The sequence below is a fragment of the Desmodus rotundus genome, chromosome 1 (assembly GCF_022682495.2).
Source record: "Desmodus rotundus isolate HL8 chromosome 1, HLdesRot8A.1, whole genome shotgun sequence".
NCBI classification, from domain to species: Eukaryota; Metazoa; Chordata; class Mammalia; order Chiroptera; family Phyllostomidae; genus Desmodus; species Desmodus rotundus.
Genome location: NC_071387.1, coordinates 146,186,450 through 146,209,214, shown reverse-complemented (window position 1 = coordinate 146,209,214; position 22,765 = coordinate 146,186,450). Strand labels below are relative to the sequence as shown.

Sequence of the window (22,765 nt, the reverse complement as noted above, 5' to 3'; positions counted from 1 at the left end):
TGCCACTATTGCTTCGCAAATGCCTAGAGTTCTACCATTAATTTCACTGTTTCAGATTAAGGGATTTATCTTTCTGAAAATGCAAAGACATGTCAGAAAGGCAGTAGAGTATTATATATGTATTTTTAAGGATTTTGTTTATTCTTAGAGAGGGAAAAGGAGAAAAAGAAGGAGAGAAACATTAATGTGTGGTTGCCTCTCGCGTGCCCCCAACTGGGGACCTGGCCCGGCACAACCCAGGCATGTGCCCTGACTGGGAACTGAACCGGCAACCTTTTGGTTTGCAGGCTGGAACTCAATCCACTGAGCCAGGGCTAGAATATTATAAATTATACCATTACAGTATGTTTTAATGATCAGTTTCCCAGCTTGTAGGTAATTAAGAAGAGTTTTTTATAAGGAGAGAATCAAGAGAGCAAAGAACAAGGAGTACAGGATACTGGATATGTGGGGTATGTAGAGGTGAAAAAGAAAAAGAAAAAAAGTCAACAGAAGGAAGCTAAAATTTACTAATTTCTTTGGGCAGGAAGTGCACCTTGTTCGTCTTTAAACATATAATGCTTAGCACACCACAGCCACTGTGCAGGTGTGTAAAACATAAGGAGCTCTGCTCGCCTCACAGCTTTGCCTGTGGGCTGTCCTGCCCAAAGCTGCAGTCTCAGGGCTATTTTAGGGGTGACCCCTATTCTGCTATTCTGGCTCCCTTTCCTCAGGATTACTCATGTAGAGTGGGATGCCAGAACCTCATTGTTAACAGATGTTAGTTGACTGGTATAACAAACAATTGCTAGCACTAACATATTTTGCATTAAGGTAAAACAGTAAGTTGTCTATTTATACAAATGTAAATGTTTCCTTATAGAATAAAAAGACAGTATTATCTTCAGATGCTTGAATGGGCCAGCGATTAGCTCTCTCTCCCCCTCCTCATGGGTCTGGTCATGATCCACTGCAGAGTGTTGGGAAACTGGAAGATGAGGGATAAACAGTGGATTTCCCCCCACTATTTAGTTTTTCCACTGTTAGTACTCATAAATTTATTGCATAACATAGCAAAGTGATGACTCAACCATGAGGTTGCCACTTCCCCAACTTCTGCTGGATCTGAGAAAGTGCGAGAGAAAAGCTAATAGAGTTGAAAAGGATTTGCTGCTAGCAGAGTAAAGGGTGTCTGGCAAAGAGATGACAAATTATATGAAATCATTTGATAGACAAATTGAGGGGGTTTTAAAAATTGATAATAGTTTTCTTTTTAGTGATAAAAATATATAAATATCGGGTTAAGATACTAAAATTTCTTTCTAACTCAGGGATAGACATCAAATGTTGCCATTATCTACTCTGAGATCCATAAAGCTTGGACCGTATCTATCTTGGTTCCTGGTGATTTATTTTGTCAGGCATTTTAGACTCATTTTCATTTTTTAAAAGATTTTATTTATTTATTTTTAGAGAGAGGGGAAGTGAAGGAGAAAGGGAGAGATGCATCAGTGTGTGGTTGCCTCTCATGCGCACCCTACTGGGGACCTGGCTAGCAACCCAGGCATGTGCCCTGACTGGGAATCAAACTGGCGACCCTTTGGTTGGCAGGCCAGCACTCAATCCACTGAGCCACATCAGCCAGGGCTATACTCATTTTCAGAAGGCTAATGAATTGGTCGTCAGTCCAGGATGAGTTTCTTTCTTTCTTTTCCTTTGAATTAATACAAACTGGATAAAGTGATTTGAAGTAACTATTAAAAAATTATTTCAAAAAGATTACTCTGAAATTAAGCCAGCGTTGTTTTTCTGTTTTAACTTATCAAGATAATAATAATTTATTAAGATAATAGGCACAATCTCCACTTAATTCTGCACTCAAGTATTTTGTGACTTATGATTATTTGCATCTTGTCCAAATCATGGCATTGTTCAACATTAAATAAAAATTGTGAACTTGAAGCCCTGGCTGAGTAGCTCAGTTGGTTAGAGCATCGTCCCGATACTCCATGGTTGTGGGTTTAATCCTCAGTCACAGCACATATAAGAATCAACCAATGGCCCTGGCTGGTGTAGCTCAATGGATTGAGCATAGGCTGAGAACCAAAGGGTCACCAGTTCGATTCCCAGTCAGGGCACATACCTGGGTTACGGGCCAGGTCCTCAGTGGGGGCCACATGAAAGGCAACCACACACTGATATTTCTCTCCCTCGCTTTCTCTCTCCCTTCCCCCTCTCTAAAAATAAGTAAATAAAATCTTTAAAAAAAAAAGAATCAACCAATGAATGCACAAATAAGTGGAACAACAAATTGATGTGTGTTTCTCTCTCTCTAAAAATCAATAAATAAAAGTTGGGAACTTGATATGAAGCAATCAAAGGTCCTCCTACATGTTAAAGTCACAAGTTATAAGTAATCACATTCTCAAAGAATCTAGAAATAGAGACTCCTCTTGTAATCCATTTTGTAAGCCACTGTGTAGAGTTATAAGCACACTAAATATACATGAGGTATAAACTAGGTGTATGTGTTAAACACAAAATCAGTTTCTATTGTATAAAATCAGGAAGTTATAACTTCTGATGTTTCCAAGTTCAAACTGTTTACATAAGAATGGTCAAAAGAATCAAAACTTGTGACTTTCAGTTAATTTTATAAAGCCTTTTAAGTTGATACACAACATAGTTGGTGCTTTTTTGGGACAGAAAAAAAGTTATGATTTTTTTAGACTAATAAACTTTCAGTTTTAGCAGAGAGTTTTATTATGGTTGCCAATCAATAAACAATTGTTAGAAAAAAAGGTATGAAAAAAATCAAGCCTGTTCCCCCCTGAACCTTATTCCAACCCCCCAATACTAACTAGTTATAAATCTACATTAGAATGGATTTTAGAGTCCATCCTAGGTCACAAGGAAAAGGCTACATTATCAAGTCATTCTCTTCGAACTGCAAGGCAGACTCACAATAAAGCAAGTTATTTCCGTATTCAAAGGAAGAGGCTTGTCCTTGAGTCAACCAGTGTGGTTATGGCATGATCGATGTCTAAGAGCTGGATGACCTTGGGCCAAAACCCATCCAAAAAAGGCTGAAAACAGAGACCAAGGAAAGAGGGAAAGCATTTGGAGACGGCTAGGTGATGAGGAACTACATAAATCAGTCTGGCCAATGTCAGAGAACAGCCATGGTTAGGTCAGTTCCTGTCCCATTTCTGTAGGCCTGGAAGATCTCTTTCCTTTGGCTGCAGATTAGGCAAAAGGTACTAAAAAAAATGCGAGCAAATTAACAATTTTGTTTCACTACGTTGTGCCTGGGGAAAGACTATTTCTTTAATCCTTGAGCACCTGGTGCCCTCATAAAAAATGGCCTTAGATCCTTTATGCACACAAATTGCCTAACACAAAATAGGTGCTCAGTATAAATTTTCATTTTCCTTTCTCTTTCCTATAGTCAAATTACTGATGAAAATACGCTCGTGTTTTCTTCTACTGTTTTTATTTTCATAAGTACCAAATTCTGGAATCAAGTGAGACAGACAAGAGGAAGGAATTTTAGGCATCACCTTTTTTGGCTGTGTACTCGTCACTTATGCTTGTCTTTCAGGTCCGCGAAAACTTCACCAGCACTCCATGATGCTAGACATGCTTCAAAGTGCTCTACCTCGAGTGTGTCGTTTATCCCAACAACCCTGTGAGGTGGTGTATTAGTCTATTTGGGCTGCTATAGTGAAAATGCCATAGACTGGGTGGCTTCAACAACAAATACTTATTTCCCACTGTTCTGGAGGCTGGGAAGTCCAAGATCAAGGTACCAGGAGATGCGATGTCTGGTGAGTGATGCTTCCTGGCTCACAGACTGCCCCCTTCTCTCTGTGTCCTCACATGATGGAAGGCGCGAGAGAGCTCTCTGGGGCATCCCTTATAAGGGCTCAAATCCCATTCATGAGGGCTCTACTCTCATGACCTAATTATCTCCCCAAAGCCCCACCTTCAAATAATATCACATTGGGATTTAGATTTCAACATATAAATTTGTAGAGTACACATTCAGTCTATAGTATCTTCAACCAACATCATCTTCATTTGATAGGCTAAGGGAGCGGGGTTTGTAGTGCTGGGAACTCTCCTTGGATCACACAGCTAGCAAGTAATGGAGCCAGGGCACCTGCTCCTGGGCCTGGGCGTTAAGCCTGTGCCGTGTCCGGGGTGGGCCCTCAATGTGAGTGAAACGACTACACCAGCTGATCGGTCTCAACATATTCATGCTCTCAGGGACCTTGAGGCTGGTTGTGGATCCCCCACATTAGGCTGGTGTGGTAGGCAGAATAATGACCCCCCCAAAAAATGTCCATGACCTAATATCTGGAACTTGTGAATATGTCCCTTTACATAGCAAAAGAGACTTTGCAGATGTGACCAAGGTCTCGTGCGATTTGGGGCCCACCATTTTCCTTGATTATCTTAGTGGGTCCAATCTAATCACAGAGGCTATAAAAATAGAAGTGGAAGGCAGATGGGTCAGAGAGATGAGACAGAAGAAAAAGGAAGAGAAATTTAGAGTATGAGAAGGATTCAACCCATTGCTTCTGGCTTTGAAGATGAGGAAGGAAATGGAGACTTCAGTTCCACAAGTACAAAGACCTCAATTCTGCCAACAACCCAAAATGAGCAAAAGAAAAAAGAAAAAAAGCAACCAATACCACACATTATTTTTACCTGAGCCTCCTGAAAGGAATACAGCCCTGCTGAAGTCACCTTGATTTTAGCCCAGTGAGACTTGTGTCAGACATCTGGCATGCAGATGTAGCAACTGTAAGATGAATTTGTGTTATTTTAAGCCACCAAGTTTATGGTAATTTGTTGCAGCAGCATTAGGAAACTGAGACAACTAGTCAGTTCCTTTATTCAAGTTAACTAAATTCCTCTGATGCCTAGTCACAAAGGGAAGTGCACAGAATTGTCTCACTTTGATTCTTTTCTTCATGGAAAAGAAGCAAAAATGCATGTTGTCCTGCAGGCGATGAGGTGAATCCTGAACACAGAGAAACAATCTCAAAGTGACCGATGTTCTCCTTGTCTCCTGTGCAGGTGCCGTTAAAGAAATGAAAGGGTGAAACGGGGGGCACTTTTTATTTTTTTAAAGATTTTATTTATTTCTTTTGAGAGAGAGGGGAAGGGAAGGAGAAAGAGAAGGACAGAAACATCAGTGTAAGAGAGAAACATCGGCCAGGGTTGCCTTTTGTACACATCCTGTAGGGGGACCAAACCCACAACCCAGGCTTGTGCCCCACAAGGGAGTCGAACCAGTGACCCTTCGACTTTGCGGGATGATGCCCAAGCAACTGAGCCACACTGGTCAGGGCTATGAGCAGTAATTTTCTAAAACTCAACTTCCTGTTTGATAAATGGAGACATATAATAAAATGTTTTGTCCATATTTTCAGTCGAAAACATTAAGAATAAGACAAATGTGGCAAACAATATAATGCAAATGTATTCAGAAAGAATAGGATGATTTTCACCTTTTCTTTCTTTTAATACTCCTTCTTAAATTATATCCAGCCTCTGCATTTTCTTTCCGTTGTCTGGCAAGCTTGCTTCAAGTTTTGTTTACTTTATCTTTTGCCTTTTTTATTTCAAGGACATGTTACCATCCTCCAGCAGAAGCGGGGGTGGAGGTGGGGGTGGGGGGGGGTAGTGTCAACTGGGCTGTGTCCCCAGGGGCTGAGGGCCTCCTGATTGAGAAGGCTGGCTGCCTCATCTCTGCCAGGCTCCAATAAAAGCCCGGGTCTTCTCCAAGTGCAGGGGAAGGGGTGGGCGCCAGGTATCTACCTAACATATGTGAGAGTTAGAACTAAAGTGTGTTAATGACTTCAAGTAGTTGAGAAATTATCTTAACCTGAAGAAAGAGCTTATGGAGAACTAAGGTGACCTGATTGCAGGTCTCTGGCAGAAATTTCTTCTCTAGCTCAGGAAGGGTACTATAGTAACAGCATTTGCATCAGCTCAGATTGGTTCGACTTCCTTCTTAGGAATTGCCAAAGTCAACACACTTCAGGCCAGCCTTCCTCATTGGCCTCCCACACAGAGACCTGGTCCACCTGGTTGCCAGGTCTAGCAGTGTCAGGCACATAAATAGGAGTGACTGAATAGTCTGACACCTAAGGCAGAGCTCTTAGCTTCAGCATCTTTTTTCTCACTTATGAAAGAGTCAAAGCTTTGTAGTGATGACTGGATGAGCACGGGGTTCCACACTCCCCAAACTGATCACCAGTTCCTAAAGGCAATTACATCATATTCCCCAATTTTAGCATGTAATGATCTCCATTTTAGCATGTAGCTGTGTTTTTTCCCCTTAAGTTATTTAACAAACACATTTTTTAAAACCAGGCATTCTTCCAATAATTTTACAAATAGCTAATTCAATCATCATGACAACCCGGTGAAATAGGTACTACTGTTACCTTTATTTTACAGAAGAGAAACAGAGGCTCAGAGAGCTTAAGTAACTTGCCTGAAGTCACATAGCTAAACGGTGCTGCTGGGATTTCACCCGCACAGGCTGTCCCAGAGACTGTTCCACACACTACACTCTACTTACTACGCTGCCTCCTCCTGCCAGGGTTAGGTGGAATGATGGAGGAAAGAAAAAACTTAGGACCTCAGGAGAAAACTGAGAAAAGAAGAACATTTATACACTGTATATCCAAATGAATAGTATGTTCCAGATGCGTCATGCACAGTTAATATTGTACAAATGTTGACACTATGACATGCGATAAAATTTAGGCTGATTTGAATACCTAACTTAAAAGGATTCTCCTCCTTTATACCTGAAACTAATGGAAAATAAATTTAATGTAAACTGTAATTGAAAAATAAAATTAAAAAATAAAAAACTAAAAGGATTTTACTCTTTGGCTTAAAAAAATAAATAAAACCTCAACAAGTTATAAACACTTTCAACTACAAAGATATAAATAAAATAAATAAATGAAACCATCACATTGTAAATCATTTGAAGTACTCAAAAACATGACCCTGACTTCCAGATAAGTGAATAATTACTGTACTCACTTAGTAGGAAATTGAACAAACTCAGAACTGGTTAAAAAGTTCAAAATTCAGTGATTCTGGTAGGCAGCTCTAAGTTTTCTAGGGCTGCTGTAACAAAGCACCACAGACTGGGGCGCTTTAATAACCGAAATTTATTTTCTCACCGTTCGGGAGGCCAGAAGTCCAAGATCAGCGGGTCAGCGGGGTCGGTTTCATCTGAGGACTGTGAGGGAAAAATTTGTTCCAGGCCTGTCTCCTTGGCTTGTAGATGGCTAGCATCTAACTGTGTGTCGTCGTCCCTCCATGTGAGTCTGTTTTGGTGTCCAATTTTATAAGGACATTGATCACACTGAATTATAGCCCACCCTAATGACCTCATTTTAACTTGATTTCCTCAGTAAAGACCCTATCTCCAAATAGTCACAGTCTGACGTACCGCGGGTTAGGACTCCAGTGCCATTGGCGTGGCAGGGCAGCGGAGGGTGACACAGTTTAACCCACATCAGCAGTACAATACCGGGGGTAAGGACCCAGGTCTAAATTCTAGCTCTGACACTTATTAATTCTGAGACCTCGCTTCTTCATCTCCTCCCCTTAAGTGAGGATAAAACAGATAGTACTTGCCTCATGCGGTTGTGAGGATTAAATGAATTAGTGCATGTAACACTTAGAATACTGGGTAGTACAATACACGTTAGATATTCATGCATTGAAGAAATAGTCTCTGAGCACCTGTTAGGTGCTGGTCACTGTTGTAGGTGTTAGAGACACAGAAGTGAACAAAATAGGCCACAATTCCTACCTTCATGGGGCTCACGATTTAGTGGGGAAAGAAAAACAATTGAAAAAGTAAAGTATGTAGAATGCCAGACAGTAATAAGTGTTATGGAAAAAAAATAAAGATAGGGGCTAGGGAGTGTTGAAGTTTGCAATTTGGGATCAGAAAGGGCCTCATAGAGGTGTCATTTGAGCGAAGATCTGAAGAACTGGAGGAGACAGGTAAGTGGTTGTCTGGAGTTTTTGAGATATGAGGTTTCGCAACTTCAGTACTATGACATTTGGGGCTGGATAATTCTTTGTTGTGCAGGGCTATCCTGTGCATTGTAGGATGTTTAACAGCATCCCTGGCCACTACCCCCTAGATGCTAGTAGTGGGTACCATCTATATCCCAGGTGTGACCATCTTTCTGACATCCAAAGATGTCTCCAGACATTGCCACAGGTCCTGTGGGGGCGCAAAATCACTCCTGGCTGAGAAGCAGTGAGCTAGAAATACAGTGAAAGAGGGGAGGGCAACCAAGGGGGAACAGGAGGAGGGGCACAGCTTGTTTGAGGCACAGCAGGGAGGCAGGCAGTAGGAGATGGAATGAACCACATCATCTCTGATCTTGAGACCACTCGTCAGGCAGATGGAAAGCCATTGCAGGGTTTAGAGTGAAAAGATAACACAGTTTGACCTACATTTTTAAAAGATCCAACTGGCTGCCCCATTGAGAATGACTGTAGGTAGAAAGACAGAAATCGACAGCTCACTAGGGAGGCTGTCACAATAATCCCATTAATATTTTATCTGGTTTAATTTGTTCACTCATTTGGCTGGATGGTGGTGGGAGTGCTGAGAGATTTGAGCTAAGAAGATCAGGGAAGAAAAGAGGAAAGTGAATTAGCATAAAAGAAAAAATCTAGGAGTGGGCAGGATGTTTTGCAGAAGTGGCAGTATGATGATGAAGTCAATTTGGAAGAGCAGAAGGGCTGTGTAGGACAAATGGAGAATGTGGGGGGCCACTTTGTGCAGGGCCAGTGAATGCTAAGCGAAGCTAAGGAATCAGAGCTCTAGTCTGCAGTTGATGAGGAGCCTTTGAAGCTTCAGCAATGAGGAAGACTTTGCAGTAGTGTACAGATCATAGGAGTCAGACAGAATACTTTCTAAAAGGGCCTCCTGAAATAATTTGGGTGAGAGAGAACAAGAGCCTCGGTTTGGGTGAAGAGCTTGAGCAGGACGTTCTGAAGGGGGCAAAGTAAGGTCCTGCCCTAAGGATTGCGATTACCTTCTTCAGGGTACTTTTGCTTGTAGGCAAGTGCCGAAAGGTTTGGAAATGTTTCTACAATATCAAGCGTCCAGCAAATGCAGGTCCACCGTGAAAAGGTTTAAGTAGTGCAGTACTTTCTTGCAAAAGATGTTTCCCAGAGGAGAGTGTATCAGGTTTCTTCAAGGGTCTTTTCAAAATCACTATTATATGTAAGTGAGAAAAAAACTATGGCAGCCAAGAAAAAATGCAGGTTCGCAATCAGAGTTCTTTCAGGATGGTCGTACCTTTCCATTTTTAGATGTAAACTGTCTCAGCCGGTTTAGCTCGCCAGTTTAAGTAAGTACATCAAATCAGTCCCACTACACTGCACGTGGGGCCTGAAGGGCTCCTGCCCCCGCCTTTCCCACCTGCTTTTTGCATTATTCGATTCGCGAAACGAGCTTACAAGAACCATCCTGCCTTTTTACCCTGAAAGGAGAAGGCTGCTAACCGACGCAGTGGACCGTCGACCCGCAGGGAGCCCCTGCAGTCCGGGCCAACTCGCTGCAGCCGCCACCCAGGGTGTGGCCGGGGCTCGGGAGCGCAGCGCGGGGGAGGGACGAGGGGGTGGTGCGGCCCCGGCGGGGCGGGCGGGAGGGAGGGACGCGCAGACGCGGGCGGCCCCGCCCACTGCCGTCCCCACCCGCTCCTCCCGTCACCCTGCTCCGCAGCTACCCTCACTAGGAGCAGCCCCAGGCGGCGGCACGAAGGTTCCCGCCATGTCTGCGGCCATGAGAGAGAGGTTTGACCAGTTCCTGCACGAGAAGAACTGCATGACCGACCTCTTGGCCAAGCTCGAGGCCAAGACCGGCGTGAACCGGAGCTACATCGCGCTCGGTGGGTGCGGGGCTGCGGCCCGCCAGGGGCGGAGGCTGCTGGCCGGGTCCTGGAGCAGCTGCTGCACCAGCTGCTGGGGAAGCTTCCGGGGAGAGGGTTCGGGCAAGGCGATGTGGGTGACAGATGGGGGCGAACGGCATCCTCGGGGACCGAACTGGCCGCCGAAAAGGCCAGGGGCCGGAGATCACTCCTCCCAGGGTGGCCCCGGCTTTGGGGGTCGCTGGCCGGTGCCCGCAGCCGGGTGGCGGGGCAGGAAAGGGCCGGCGCTGACGTGTCTGTCCCAGCGGCCGAGCGTGGTGTCCCTGGGCCGAGCCCAGGGTTGGCGCGCAATGGCGGGGGGTGGGGAGGCGGCGGGAGGGCGCGCGGGCACGCGGGCGGTGGTAGCCAGTCCTAGCCAGACCCTCCGTGGAGCTCCGCACCCTGAAGGGCTCCTGACGGCGGGCGGGAGGAAGGGCACAAAGGCCGGGACTGCCCGTTATTCCCAGACCCCGGGCAAAGCCAGGCTAAGGGGAGGGCTCAACCTTTGCTTGGTTTGTTTTTCCTCCAACGCCTTGTCCGGCCAAGCTTTGCGGTGTGGTTGGGGGGCTGTGTGTTTTGAGGACCTCTGGTGCCACTCGACCTACTTCTCTTCTCGTGTCTCCAGGTGTCATCGGGGCGGTGGCCTTGTACCTGGTGTTCGGTTGTGGAGCCCCTCTCCTTTGCAACCTGATAGGATTTGGCTACCCAGCCTACATCTCGTAAGTGGCTCCCCCTGCAACCGTCTTCCTCCCTTTCACTCCCCTTCCCCCACCCCGGGCTGCCCTAGTTCCTGCACGCCCAGTTTCCCCGAGAGAGCAGTCTAAGCATCCCAGGGTAGTAACTGACTGCTTGAGGTGCAGGGGTGTCCAACCTTTTGGTGGTGTCTGGGCCACACTGGAAGGAGAATTGTCTTGGGCTACACAGGAAATACATTGCGACACGTAATTACAAGAAAATCTCGTAATGTTTTAAGTAAATTCACGATTTTGTGTTGGGCTGCGTTCACAGCCATTCTGAGCCGCATGCGGCCTGCGGGCCACAGGTTGGACACCCCTGGTAGAGCCTTAACTTCATGCTTGACCTCTTGATGACTGCTGAAACGTGTATTTCATCAGCTTCTACTGGCGGGGTGTGTACCTTCTAATGGGTGCCGAAATTGGAAGTGTTACAGCAAAGTCGTCCTGCCTTTACTGGTGGGGAGCTCTCATCCTGTGTAGAGAGCTGATTCCTTCTCCCTAATAATTATTTTAATGCGTATTTCACCGTATAGCCATGTACATAGACAGTAAAACCCCATCAATTGGGACTTCCTTAATTCTGAATTAATGTTAATTCAGACACTGGGGAGAATTTTGTCTTGCTTTTAAAAAGGCTTGCCAGAAGAACCCCATATGATTTCACTCATATATGGAATATGAAATACAAAGCAACAAACGGACAAACCAAACCAACTCATAGACGTGGACAACGGTGTGGTGGTTACCGGAGGAGGAGGGGTTGGGGGAAGATGAAGAGGGCAGAGGGGGTCAAATACATGGTGAGGGAAGGAGACTAGACTTTGGGTGGTGAGCACACAATGCACGATACAGATTAATGGAATTGTACACCTGAAACTTATGTAATGTTTTAAAACAATATTACCCCAGCACATTTAACATTTAAAAATAATTAAATAATACAAGAATATAAAAAGTCTTGCTACTTATTACAGGTAAGTGGGAAATACGCAAATATAAACACAAAAACCTTATGAAATACATTCCTAATATAGCTTCTTGGTTATTATAAATGACTCATGTAATTAAACTAAATTATAAATGAATCTTACCAGATTAGGAACAAATTTATTATTTGTTAAGGTTGTTTTTTACAGTGTGTTTATTTTAAAATATTACACAATTTCATTTTCCATGCATTCAACTGGGAATTATTCCTCACACAAGTGAATTTTGTTTTACTCTACAGCTCTTCCCAAAAGCGGTGGTGGGTTTTACTTTCATTGAATTGATTTTTGCAACTTTCCGCAACCATAGGGACAAAAATAAAGGAAGAAAAATTTTCAGCTGGGAGGCTAAGGCATAGATAACACATTATTACATTTTGTGTCTATCATTGGAAGGGGAAAATATGTTTTCAAAGTTTTTATTTGCACAACTAAATTGAAATTATATAAATAATAGTTACTGTGTTAGTCTGGTACACTTCGTGGGACTCCAGGAAGTCTAGCTGCATGTAGGACACTGCTTGCTTATGCATTCAGAGATCTTCACTCTTCAGTCTGAGAAGAGCTTTTACCCTCTCCGGCATCACCTGCTGTAGCACCGTCAGGTTTTGTGTGAGTACCAAAAGAATCTGAAGCACATCAGAAGAACTCGTTTGGCGTTCAGGTCAGTGAAAGCAGTACAAGAATTGCAGTGTTCCGATAAATGCAGTCTACTGGTGTATGGCAGGTTTGTGGGCAGCCCGGACTCAAAGGGCTTGCACATCCCTGTCTGTGATAACAGACAATCGCCCAGCAGTTCCCTCCTTTACCTCTCTTCAGTTTGTGTAGTCTGCTCGCAGGAGCTCTTCTAAAGAGAAAGCGTTTGAAGCATTTTCAGGTTTGTGGTCTAGATGTTACCACATTTAGAACAAATCTGGTGTGGCAGCTTAGTACTGCCTCACTGCTTGAATTATATACAATTAGCAAGACAAGGATTTTTTAAAATACTGAATAACATTAAAAAAGTCCCGCATGCCCCACATCAGTGCCATTTGGTACATAATCTCATGAGAAACATAACCTCTCTGTCGGTCTGCCGGGATCATCCCTGTGGGCTTTGGAAAGGTAGAAGTCTGTTTGCAGGTGGGGTAGGTAGATCCGTGTGTGTGTGGAAGTGGATGTGACTTGAAGACGTGGACAGAACTCAAAGATGCTTCTCCGTGACCTGCAGTGGATTAATTCTCACAGGAGCCATTTTTTAAAGTCAGGTTTTAAAGTAGTTTCAAGCCAGTCGATTTCAGCTTTATAGTTTTTTGTAGTCATTCTTTCATTTTTTTAAACATAGCCAATTGAATATTATTGGCTCTTTTGCTTCCAAGAAACTAAATGTTTCTGTTTATTGCTAAGAATTCTGTGAAATGGTAGAGACCGTCATATTTCTGAGTAGTTCAGGTAAGTGAGTTTTATGTATTTAAGAATTACTCTATTCACCAAGTATATATTCTGAGGCAAAATAATATTAGTAGTATCTCTTAATAGGAGTTGGAAAAGTATTAAAAATCTAATAGAGGGAATTTAATGATATAAGCAGAAATTTAGGAAATAATGACTATTTCTGGATTAGTATGTATTCAGAGGATGCTTCCTTTGGAAGACCCAAACTTTTACCTTTAAAATACATACAGGATTCTCTGACGGTAAGAGAAGTAAAGGTTAGTCTCTGGGAACTTGGACTCTTCCCTAAGACAGTGGTTCTCAGCCCTGTCTGCCCACCGGAGTTACCCGAGGAGCCTTAAAATATACCGATGCCTGGTGTCTGCCCCCAGAGATCCTGACATAATTGTTCTGTGGTTTGGCCTGAGTTTGGGGTTTTTTTAAATCCTCAGTCTTTTACTGTTTTTAAAGGATTGCAATGTGCAGTCAATGTTGAGAACCCCTGGCGAAGAGCCAGAGCAGTAAACCATGCTTGTTACACTTGAAGGCGGTGTCAAGGTGGGGAAGTGGCCTGCTGACCGTGGGAATAGCCCGGAAGTCTCTTCGCCTCTGCTCTGTGAGGGGGGTTCCAGGAGACATGGGCCTGTGTGCACAGTACAGAGCACGCAGCCCCCCGGTTCGTAAGCACTCGGGCAACCCCTGTTACATTCGTCTAATCAAGTTTGTTCCCTTGCTTAACCAGTGTGATTGTGTAATTGTCATAAAGTCCTTGAAAATGATGGTATTAATAGCACCTAAATCAGTGTTACTTCAAGTGTGATCTGTGATCACCTCACTTTAAATGTTGTCTTTGCCTCCTGTAATTTTCCCTGTGCTCCCTAGCCAGATTTACTCTTTATTTAATTTTATTTTTTTTAAGATTTTATTTATTTTCACAGAGAGGGGAAGGGAAGGAGGAAGAGAGGAAGAAAGAGAGAGAAACATCTCTTTGTTGCCCCTTGTGCGCCCCCAGCCCCCAGCCAGGGATCTGGCCCGCAACCCAGGCATGTGTCCTGACCAGGAATTCAACCAGCGACCTTTCAGTTCACAGGCCAGCACTGAAAACACTGAGCTGCACCAGCCAGGGCTCTTCTTTTTTTTTTAAATTAAACAATTTTTTTTAATCCTTACCCAAGGATATGTTCATTCACCTTAGAAAGGAAAGGCGAGACAGAGGGGGAAACATCAATGTGAAAAACATCTATCAGTTGCCTCCTGTATGCCCGCCCGTCCCCCATCAGGGATTGAACCTGCAACCTAGGCAGGTGCCGTGACCGGGAATTGAACCCGCTGCCTTCTGGTGCACTGGACAATGCTGCAACCAACCAAGACACCCGGTCAGGGCTAGCCAAAGTATAGCTTCATCACCCTGTGACTGGTACACAAAGTGTGTGTTTTACTACAGATGATTGTGGGGGTAGGGTGTGAGATGACGTGATATAAAAGTCATCCTGACTGCTGTGATCTCTAGAAGAAATTGATGATCTGCCAAACTGTCATCTAGCCCTTCTTTCCTCACCTTTTAGCTCTTGCTCCTGCTGTTGCCTCTCTTCAGACCATCCTAGAGAGGGGTCCTCAGATTTTATGTAATGGTCAACATTGGGCCTAGAGGCTGCAGGGTGCAGAAATAAAATTTGTAAAAGCTCAGCTGGCTTCCCAGCTTTTCTTGTGACTCACTGCCTTGGGAAACCTGTGGGTAGGGCTCAGGTGCACCTGGCTGCAGGTCAGGTCCCGGCACGTCGGAGCACACAGCGAGCCCAAGGGCCTGGCCAGTGCTTGGGGAGGCGACCTGCGCAGCATCAGGGACTCCCTTCCTACTGGCTACTCTCATTATCTGAGGACATAGTTTCCTTTTGAGCTTTTTGAGAACAGAGCCTTTAATCCTCTACTTCTGTGTTTCCAGACTTTTTGGCTGCAAGACATTTTATCTGCAGGCAATATGAAATCTAATTCTAGCCTTCTCTTTATCAAGAGCTGTTGACAGAGTTACTTTAATCTCCTACTTTCCTCTGTTCCTGATAAGACTATTGGTTAATAATAGGAACCTCCATTATTAAGGTAGACTTGCCTTGCCTTTTGCTGAGATATAATTCACATGTAACCTTTTTAAAGTGTACTGTTTAGTGGTTAGTATATTCATAGTTTTGAAAGCATCACCACTATCTAATTCCAAAACATTTTCATCACCTGAAAAGGAAACCTGACACCCTTCAGCAGTCACTCCCCTTTTCTCCTACTCCGCAGTCCCCAGAAACTACCATTTTATTTCCTGTCTCTGTGGATTCGCCCATTCTGGACATTTCATGTGATCGGAATCCTACAATCTGTGGCCTTTTGTTTCTGGCACAGCCTTGCCTTTAATGGCATTGCACCAATAAGGATCGTTCTGAGGGCCTCAGGAGTGTGTGCCGGGCTCCCCCTTCATACACAAAGTTTGTCGCCTGAGACCTGTGGCCGCCCCCTCAAGACGAGCGTGGTGCTGGTCTTCTCCCTGCTGCTCTGGTCAGATGGAATTATGAGGGAAAGCCTAATGACTTTATTTTCTATTTTTATTTTTGTTCTGCAGAGAAAGGAAAGGTGGGCAGTGCTCTTTTTCGTCCTACTCAACAACCTTTTTGTTTAAAATTCTGTAAAAGTCTATTAATTTTCCCCTTTTTATTTTACATATATTTTTTAAAGGGTCAGGCTGCCACCTCCCTGGGTCTGCAGAGTTGGGCCTTGGGGATCAAACGTGTGGTCCAGCTCCGTGAGTTTTCAAATGGTCAGGGACAGACAGGTAGAGGACGTTCCCCAAGGCCACACAGGGGCCAGATTTGGTCTGGAACCGTCACTGGCTACACGGGCATGTGGAAGCACATTTAGACATATTTTAGTGCCCAGGTCAAAAAATTAAATATGTGTCGAGCCCAGTGTTTTGGTGTGTGTATGTAATCTAACGTTTGATCCCGCCTTTGAAATCTCACGCCCACTTCAGTGATGTGTCATTTTCTCTTCTGTGTGTCCTCACCAGCCCGTTTCAAGCTTCACCATCAGTAGTAAGAGTGTACGAGCAGTTAGCTCTTTGCATGACTGCTGGACACCTGTGCGGCACTCACGGCTCCCTGCTTAAGTGCTTCACAAATACAGCCCATTTAATTCTCATGACAACCCTGTGACTAAGTACTATGGTTTCCCGTTTTACAGATGAGGAAACAGAAGTTACTTTGAGTAAGGTCTGACAGCTAGTAGATGGGGAAACGGTATTTAAACCCCGGGAGTCTGGCTCCAGAGCCCGTGTCTTTAACTCTTAGGTTGCGCTGCTTCCCGGCTGGCGGTGAGTGTCACAGAGACGAGCCATGACCTTCTGTGGGGATGCAGACTGCGCTGTTGGTCAGTTTGACACTGTCAGTGCATTCCTTTCATGCAGTGTATTTTTACTCAAAAAAACCCCCAAAAAATCCCGTCAAAGTAACTTCAACAGTTGTAATAATAAGCTCAAGAAAAAGCTCCAGCATCTCCCCAGGCAGTGATGCAGCACAGATAAAGTGAGCAGGCACGGGTGAGAAATGGTTGACACCTACCTGTTGAAGATTTGCAGTGGCAGACGCCTACGCAGAGGCTCGTTGCCAGAGGAGACTTGGAGAAGGTCGCCCTGGGACTGACAGTCCCGAACCTCTTCTCTCACAGAAACAAGTCATCTGAGGCAGAGCTCCGTGTCACTAACAGTACTGGAGGGTGTGCGTTTATGTTCTCTTCACGGACTCGTTAGTAAGGGGTGTGTTTTCTTGTGTTCTTTTGAGAACTTACAATTATCTTTCATTTTTTCTTTTTGACTCATGAGAACGAGGGAGCAGATACATTGTCCACTGAGCTGCGTGTGTTCTATGCCACGAGCTTTTCTCTCTGCGTCTGCGTTCTGTGTTAGAGGGCGTGCGCGCACGGCGGTGCCTGCCCACACTTGGCCGTCTTTGGGTGGCGTGAAGGAAATGCAGTCTGGCCGGCTGTGCCCTTGGACCAAAACCATAATTCTCATTCTGTGAATTTGGCCTTAAGCAACACTGAAACCTTAAACATTTAAACATTTGACTTTTGTCAACTTTTTACTGGTTGTGTTTTCACTTAGTATTATTTCTAATATTGCTGAACTATTTTAAGATGGAGGGGTGTGAAGAAAACTGAAAAATAAAATATCCTTGTAACAACCTGTGCTGTTTTTTTTTTTTAAGATAATTACAGCCAGCGTTTGGTTAAGTTTTTGTGGGGTTTTTGTGTGTGTTTTTCCCCTTAGTGTATCATGGAGAAAAGAAAGTTTTGAGGAGCAAATAAGATGAATGATTTAAATTATTTATTCACGATCTAGTTTCTGGGCTCTAAAGCAGTAGTGGAAGGATATTCCTTCCAGTCTGCTCTGGAGCGTTCCTTTTGAACTGTAATGAACTCTTTCTTTTCTGTTGATGAAAGCCATGCAGGTTTCGTCTGTTTGTTCTTCTGCGTTGCCTTCATTTCCCCCCTCTGTCCTGGAGTCCTCCTCTTTTTCAGGACTCACTGAATGAGGACTCAGTTTTCAGCTTAATGCCCTCACATAGTATTTAAAACAAGTGTCAGTACATATGGGATATTTTGAGGTATTTAGTGTCTGTCAATAACAGTACTGATTGATTAATTTTGAGGGACTGTGAATTAGAAGTTTAAAAACAATTTCAAAAATTGCTAATGAAATGTATTTTTTGTAGCACTTGAAATATAAGTGGGGGCTATAGAAACCTGTCCTGACTTCATTCTATCACTTGCTCACTCTTGGGATTCCTGGGAGTGGAGCTTATCATGTGTCCCTCTCGGTCACATGGCCACTATATATATCCTGCAGCTTCTGATAGCTCGGCCAGGTGGTCTAGGGAAGGATCACTTACATGTCAAGAGGTAACCCTAGACTGCTGTCTGCATCTTGATGTGGCCCTCTTTTGTCTGGGAAAGGTCGGTGTAGGTTGTTCCGAATAGGTACTGAGGGCACCTGCGCTGAAGTTAAACTCTGTGATACCATACTTGACGGAGACGTGATATTTACAGAGCCATGCGTTTTATTGACAAAGGGTTGTCCCAGTAGCATTTGCATCTGCTATTTTACTGCTTCGGGCATTAATCTTTTTAAACCATCTCCGAAGTTGTTTAATGTGTCCAGTTTTGAGTTATAAAACGTTAGCTTGGAAAGGTCTTAGAGATCGAGCTGCCGGGGTGATAACTGCCTTTCACAGATTGGGAAACCACGGCCACAAACTCCAGTTACTTGACTCAGGTCACAAGACTTTGAGGCAAAACCAGGCGGAGGCCTGGAGACGCCTGACTGCCCTGGCCTGCTCACTGTCAGCATTCGCCTGGTTCGCACTTGGCTGTGACTGAATCTTCGGTATTGTAATAAAAACCAAAATGGTGGGCAGTTGATAAGTAATACCATTGTATTTAAACCAAAATGTTTGACCAGTGAACGGACTGCTTTTTTCTGGTGCCTCACCCTCCATTAGAGATGTTTTATAGACTCATCTTAAAACGTATTAGCCTGTGAATTTAGTTTATTGTACATTATGAATTTATTAAGTTGGTCATTTTGTACTATAGGAGAGCACTGCATTGCAGAGTAGAAGTGCATGGTATAGTTTTTCATTGTTCTTGTATCTTGGAGAGCCATGGCAAAAGATGGTTTCTATGTATTTAAGGAGCATATTTGCCGCTTGCTATTGTATCTTGTCTTGGTGGGTGGGGGAGGAGGGCTGGGCAGGATAGAAACGGCACACAGGCAAGTGTTACCGTGTGTCCCGTTCCCTTGCACTCGTCTCTGCTTTGCATCACACCTACTCAGAAGCGAAAAATAAGGTGGTTTCCCGAATGTTCAGAGTTTCTGACCTTGTTCTCCATGAAGGAGAAAAATCTTACTGGCATAGAAACAAACTAGTGTTTACGTCTTAAAATATGTGGCGTTTTTCCTTTCAGTTTGATGGTGCACTGTATGCATCAGATAAGATTTGCATGAGCAGACTTGTAAACAGAGGTAATAAGAAGTAGGAAAACCATTCTGAGATATTAGGAATTTCTGCTTCAGGTTCTCTGATGAGCACCGACAAAAGCAGTCCCACACGCAGTGGGCGCTGTGGACGATCATGTCATGTGCCTGCTGGGTCAAAAAGGATTATAAACACAGTTCATATTCAAGCTTCACAGGATCTGCCTTAACTCTGGACTACTTGTTATGAAGCATAACTTACCACATTAGAAATAAAACAGCAATCGGACTACAAGCAGTTTCCTCTCTGTTCTTTACATCTCAAAGCTTTCCTATCAGTATAGGTTTTATTTATTAACTGCTTTTTAGCAACTATCTTTAACATGTATCACTGGAAATACAGGATGTGGGAATGAAACTGGTAAAACCTCTCCGTGAGCTTTGTGGGTTTGCCATCAACCTCACGCTTACCCTTCCTTGTCTCTGCGTGTGTGTAATACATAAACAGAACATTTATGCAGCACATGCTCCATTCTAACGTAGGAAATTGACGTTTTTCAATTTAATGACATGAATGAAGGTGGTGAAATACCCAGTAACTAGGAATAACTTTTGGGTCTGAAAGAGTTAATACAGTGTCAAAAATGCTTAATTTATAACTTCATTAAAGTATGAAAATGTAACATTCATCCCAATGATACAACTTAACTAAAGTTGTCATTGATGGAAGGAGGAAATCTCAGTATTTGAAACTATGACAGGAATATCTCAAAACCATAGAAAATATGGCTTTCCCCTCATATCTGCTTTTCCTATTTTCTGGTTTTAATTTCTTAATCTAACAATAGAATATTTATAGTACAAGTATTAGGTAAGTGGGTAGAATATTATTTGACATTATATTTTGCATCAATTGCTTAAACTTCTGAACGCTGCTACAGGTTGCACGTATAAACACAGTTCAGTGCCGTCCTTTGGCCACTCTTGGTTCCTGCCCTTGCTTTTAGAAAAGCAGCAGCAAAGGTGTGAACAACAGATGGGCCAGTGTGGGTGGAGGCTGCTGGTACCAGTCACAGGGGCCCACTGGTCTCCATGCAGGCTGGCCAGTGGGTTATGGACATACCGGTTTCAACTCAGTACCAACGTAAAGAACTTTGGCCAGCCACCTTTGCGGCGTGTGCCTGAAAAATGTTTTCAGCAATGTCAAATTTGTTCCCGCTGACCTCAAATAGAATACTTGGAATTTCAGCTAACTCTTTCTTTACTCTGTAGCACTTGGGTTTCGGAGAGTGAAGTAAAATTAAAGTCCATGGTTAATTCTCTAATCTCCTGTAAGCCTATTAACACTGCTGTTAATCCTTTATCAGCTCTGCGTAGCTAGGACTGGAGTGTTCTTATCACTAGTTTCCTTTTACTCGCTAGCCTCCTGAGGATAATAAATTATTACCATATTGTAATTATTACCTATTAAGGTAATATTTAGTGATGCCTACTCTATCCCAGTCATTGTTTCTCAGTGCTTTACCTGTATTAACTTGGTCCTCACAACAACACAGTGAGGTTTATCATCCCCACTTGACAAATGAGGAAACTGAGGCCTAGAATTACTTGCCTAAGGCCGTATACATAGTAAGTGGTAGAAACAGGATACAGGCTGCAGGCTAAAGGTGGTGAAATGATGTAATGCCAGAATGAGCATTGGGAAGAAATGATGGAAAAAGAATGTCTACTTCATTCAGTGTAATTAATTTTTTTTGATAGTTTGCTTTGTTTAACTAGAAAATGAGGATGAGTCAGCTTCATGTGATGGGTTGTGTGACTTTTCTCTCTCTCTGTCTTTGTGAGTGTATTTAAGGCCTTTTAATGCTCTCAAACACAACAGGTTGTGTCTGATCATTGTTAGAGAAGTTTGTTTGTAAGAAAATCATGAGCTGTTTTCTCAAGAGAGAAATTAAGTGAAGGTGTCTGATGTTCACTTTAGTGTTTGTTTTTAATAAAGCCCTAAGGAGAGACCTACTCTCATAGGAGGAAGTAGGTAGTTATAGAAAGTCTGGCTCCCATTTTTTTTCCCAAATAGAAATCATCTTTTTTCCTTTTGTTATAAAAAATAGTACATATGCATTGCAAAGACAGTAAAAGTAAAATTCTGCAATTCCAGGACCCAGGAATAACTTTACACAATTTGAAATATATATTTCTGGACACCATTCTTAATCTGTAAACACACATACAAACATGTCTTTTTTTTTTTTTTTACACAGAATGAGTAATCTGCTTTTTACACTTGACACTGTATCTTAGACGTCTTTCCCTGTCACTATTCGTTTTAAAGCTTCAGAATATGTCAGTGTATGGATACACCAAAATTTATTTTAACAGTCCATTGTTGCCCTTAAACATGTGTGAACACATGCTTCTATAATATGATAGTTTGATACTCTGGTTTCTCTTCAGATCGTATAAATCTTTCGCCTTTTAATAATATTATAGTTTGACTTGAAATTCATTGTAATGTCACTCCTTCCTCTTGGAAATTAATTTTTTGTCTATGGAATGGAGAATTGCAGCTAGTTTATCTCTCAGATATCTTCCAACTCCACATTCTGCGATTTCTAATTCTGCTCAGTGAACTTTTAGAGCTGCTGGCCGCGCCCGCGGCGTTGCCAACCACCTCTGCGCCCTGGCCACGTCTCTGTTTCTTCCTCTGAAGGCAAGGCTCCTCCCCCCTCCCACGCTTTAGCTTTGCCATTTGGGCTGGACTGCAAATGACTTACATAGAGTGCATCGGATGATTTCCTGAATCCCCTGTTGCCTGATAAGTTGACACACCCTCCTTCTGATACAAACGTTGAACTATGATTCAGTATATGTACCAGGGAGTGGAGTGTATTGTTGAAGAATCACCTATGTCCACTCACGTGGACAAGGAAGTATATAACTAAATAGCATTCAGGAACCCCCAGTTTTAAAGCTTTCTTCTTGTCTACCTTTTTGAGTCTCAGGTTCCTTGACTGTAAATTGAATGGGTGAGACTGTCTTCAATATTCTTTCTTGTTCTAACTAGCTTATGATGTTATGACATGTAGACATATTAAAAAAATAAATGTGTTATTTTAAATTAAAACAATAATTAAATGTTTCTGCCCTGGCTGCTGTAGCTCAGTGGATTGAGTGTGGGCCTGCGAACCACAGGGTCGCTGGTTTGATTCCCAGTCAGGGCACTTGCCTGGGTTTTGGGCCAGCTCCCCAGTAGGAGGGCCCTTGAGAGGCAACTACACATTGATGTTTCTTTCTCTTTCTCCTCTTCCATTCTCTCTAAAAATAAATAAATAAAATCTTTTAAAAAATAATTAAATGCTTCAGTAATATGAGAAGTTCTATTAAAAAAATCTCTTCACCCTAATAAGACTGGTCTGTCCCTGTCTTCCTTCGTTGCCTTGGTTTTCTACACAGTTGTGATCAATGTGTGTGTTCAGTTTTCAGTTCTTTCTACTTTTCAGTGTTATATGTAATGTTCCAAGGGTATTAATGTAGAAACTTCTGAATTGGTGGTGTTGAGAAATTCAGGGACTAACCTTTTTTTATTACTTGAAGCATTGAACTTGAACTGTTAGGGTAGTTTTTCAGTTTTTGAATCTGTGGATCTTGACTAATAGCTAA

General features: G+C 43.1%; 1 protein-coding gene across 1 annotated transcript in view; it reads left to right on the top strand.

Moving 5' to 3' along the window:
* The first annotated feature begins 9,729 nt into the window (after positions 1-9,729).
* The window catches only part of REEP5 (receptor accessory protein 5), a 33,042-nt gene continuing 20,006 nt past the window's right edge, over positions 9,730-22,765 (top strand). The window contains exons 1-2 of the mRNA XM_024563243.3: positions 9,730-9,938; positions 10,582-10,675. Coding sequence (XP_024419011.1) covers positions 9,821-9,938; positions 10,582-10,675 — 212 coding nt within the window. The 5' untranslated portion in view covers positions 9,730-9,820. The remainder of the gene's footprint in view (positions 9,939-10,581; positions 10,676-22,765) is intronic.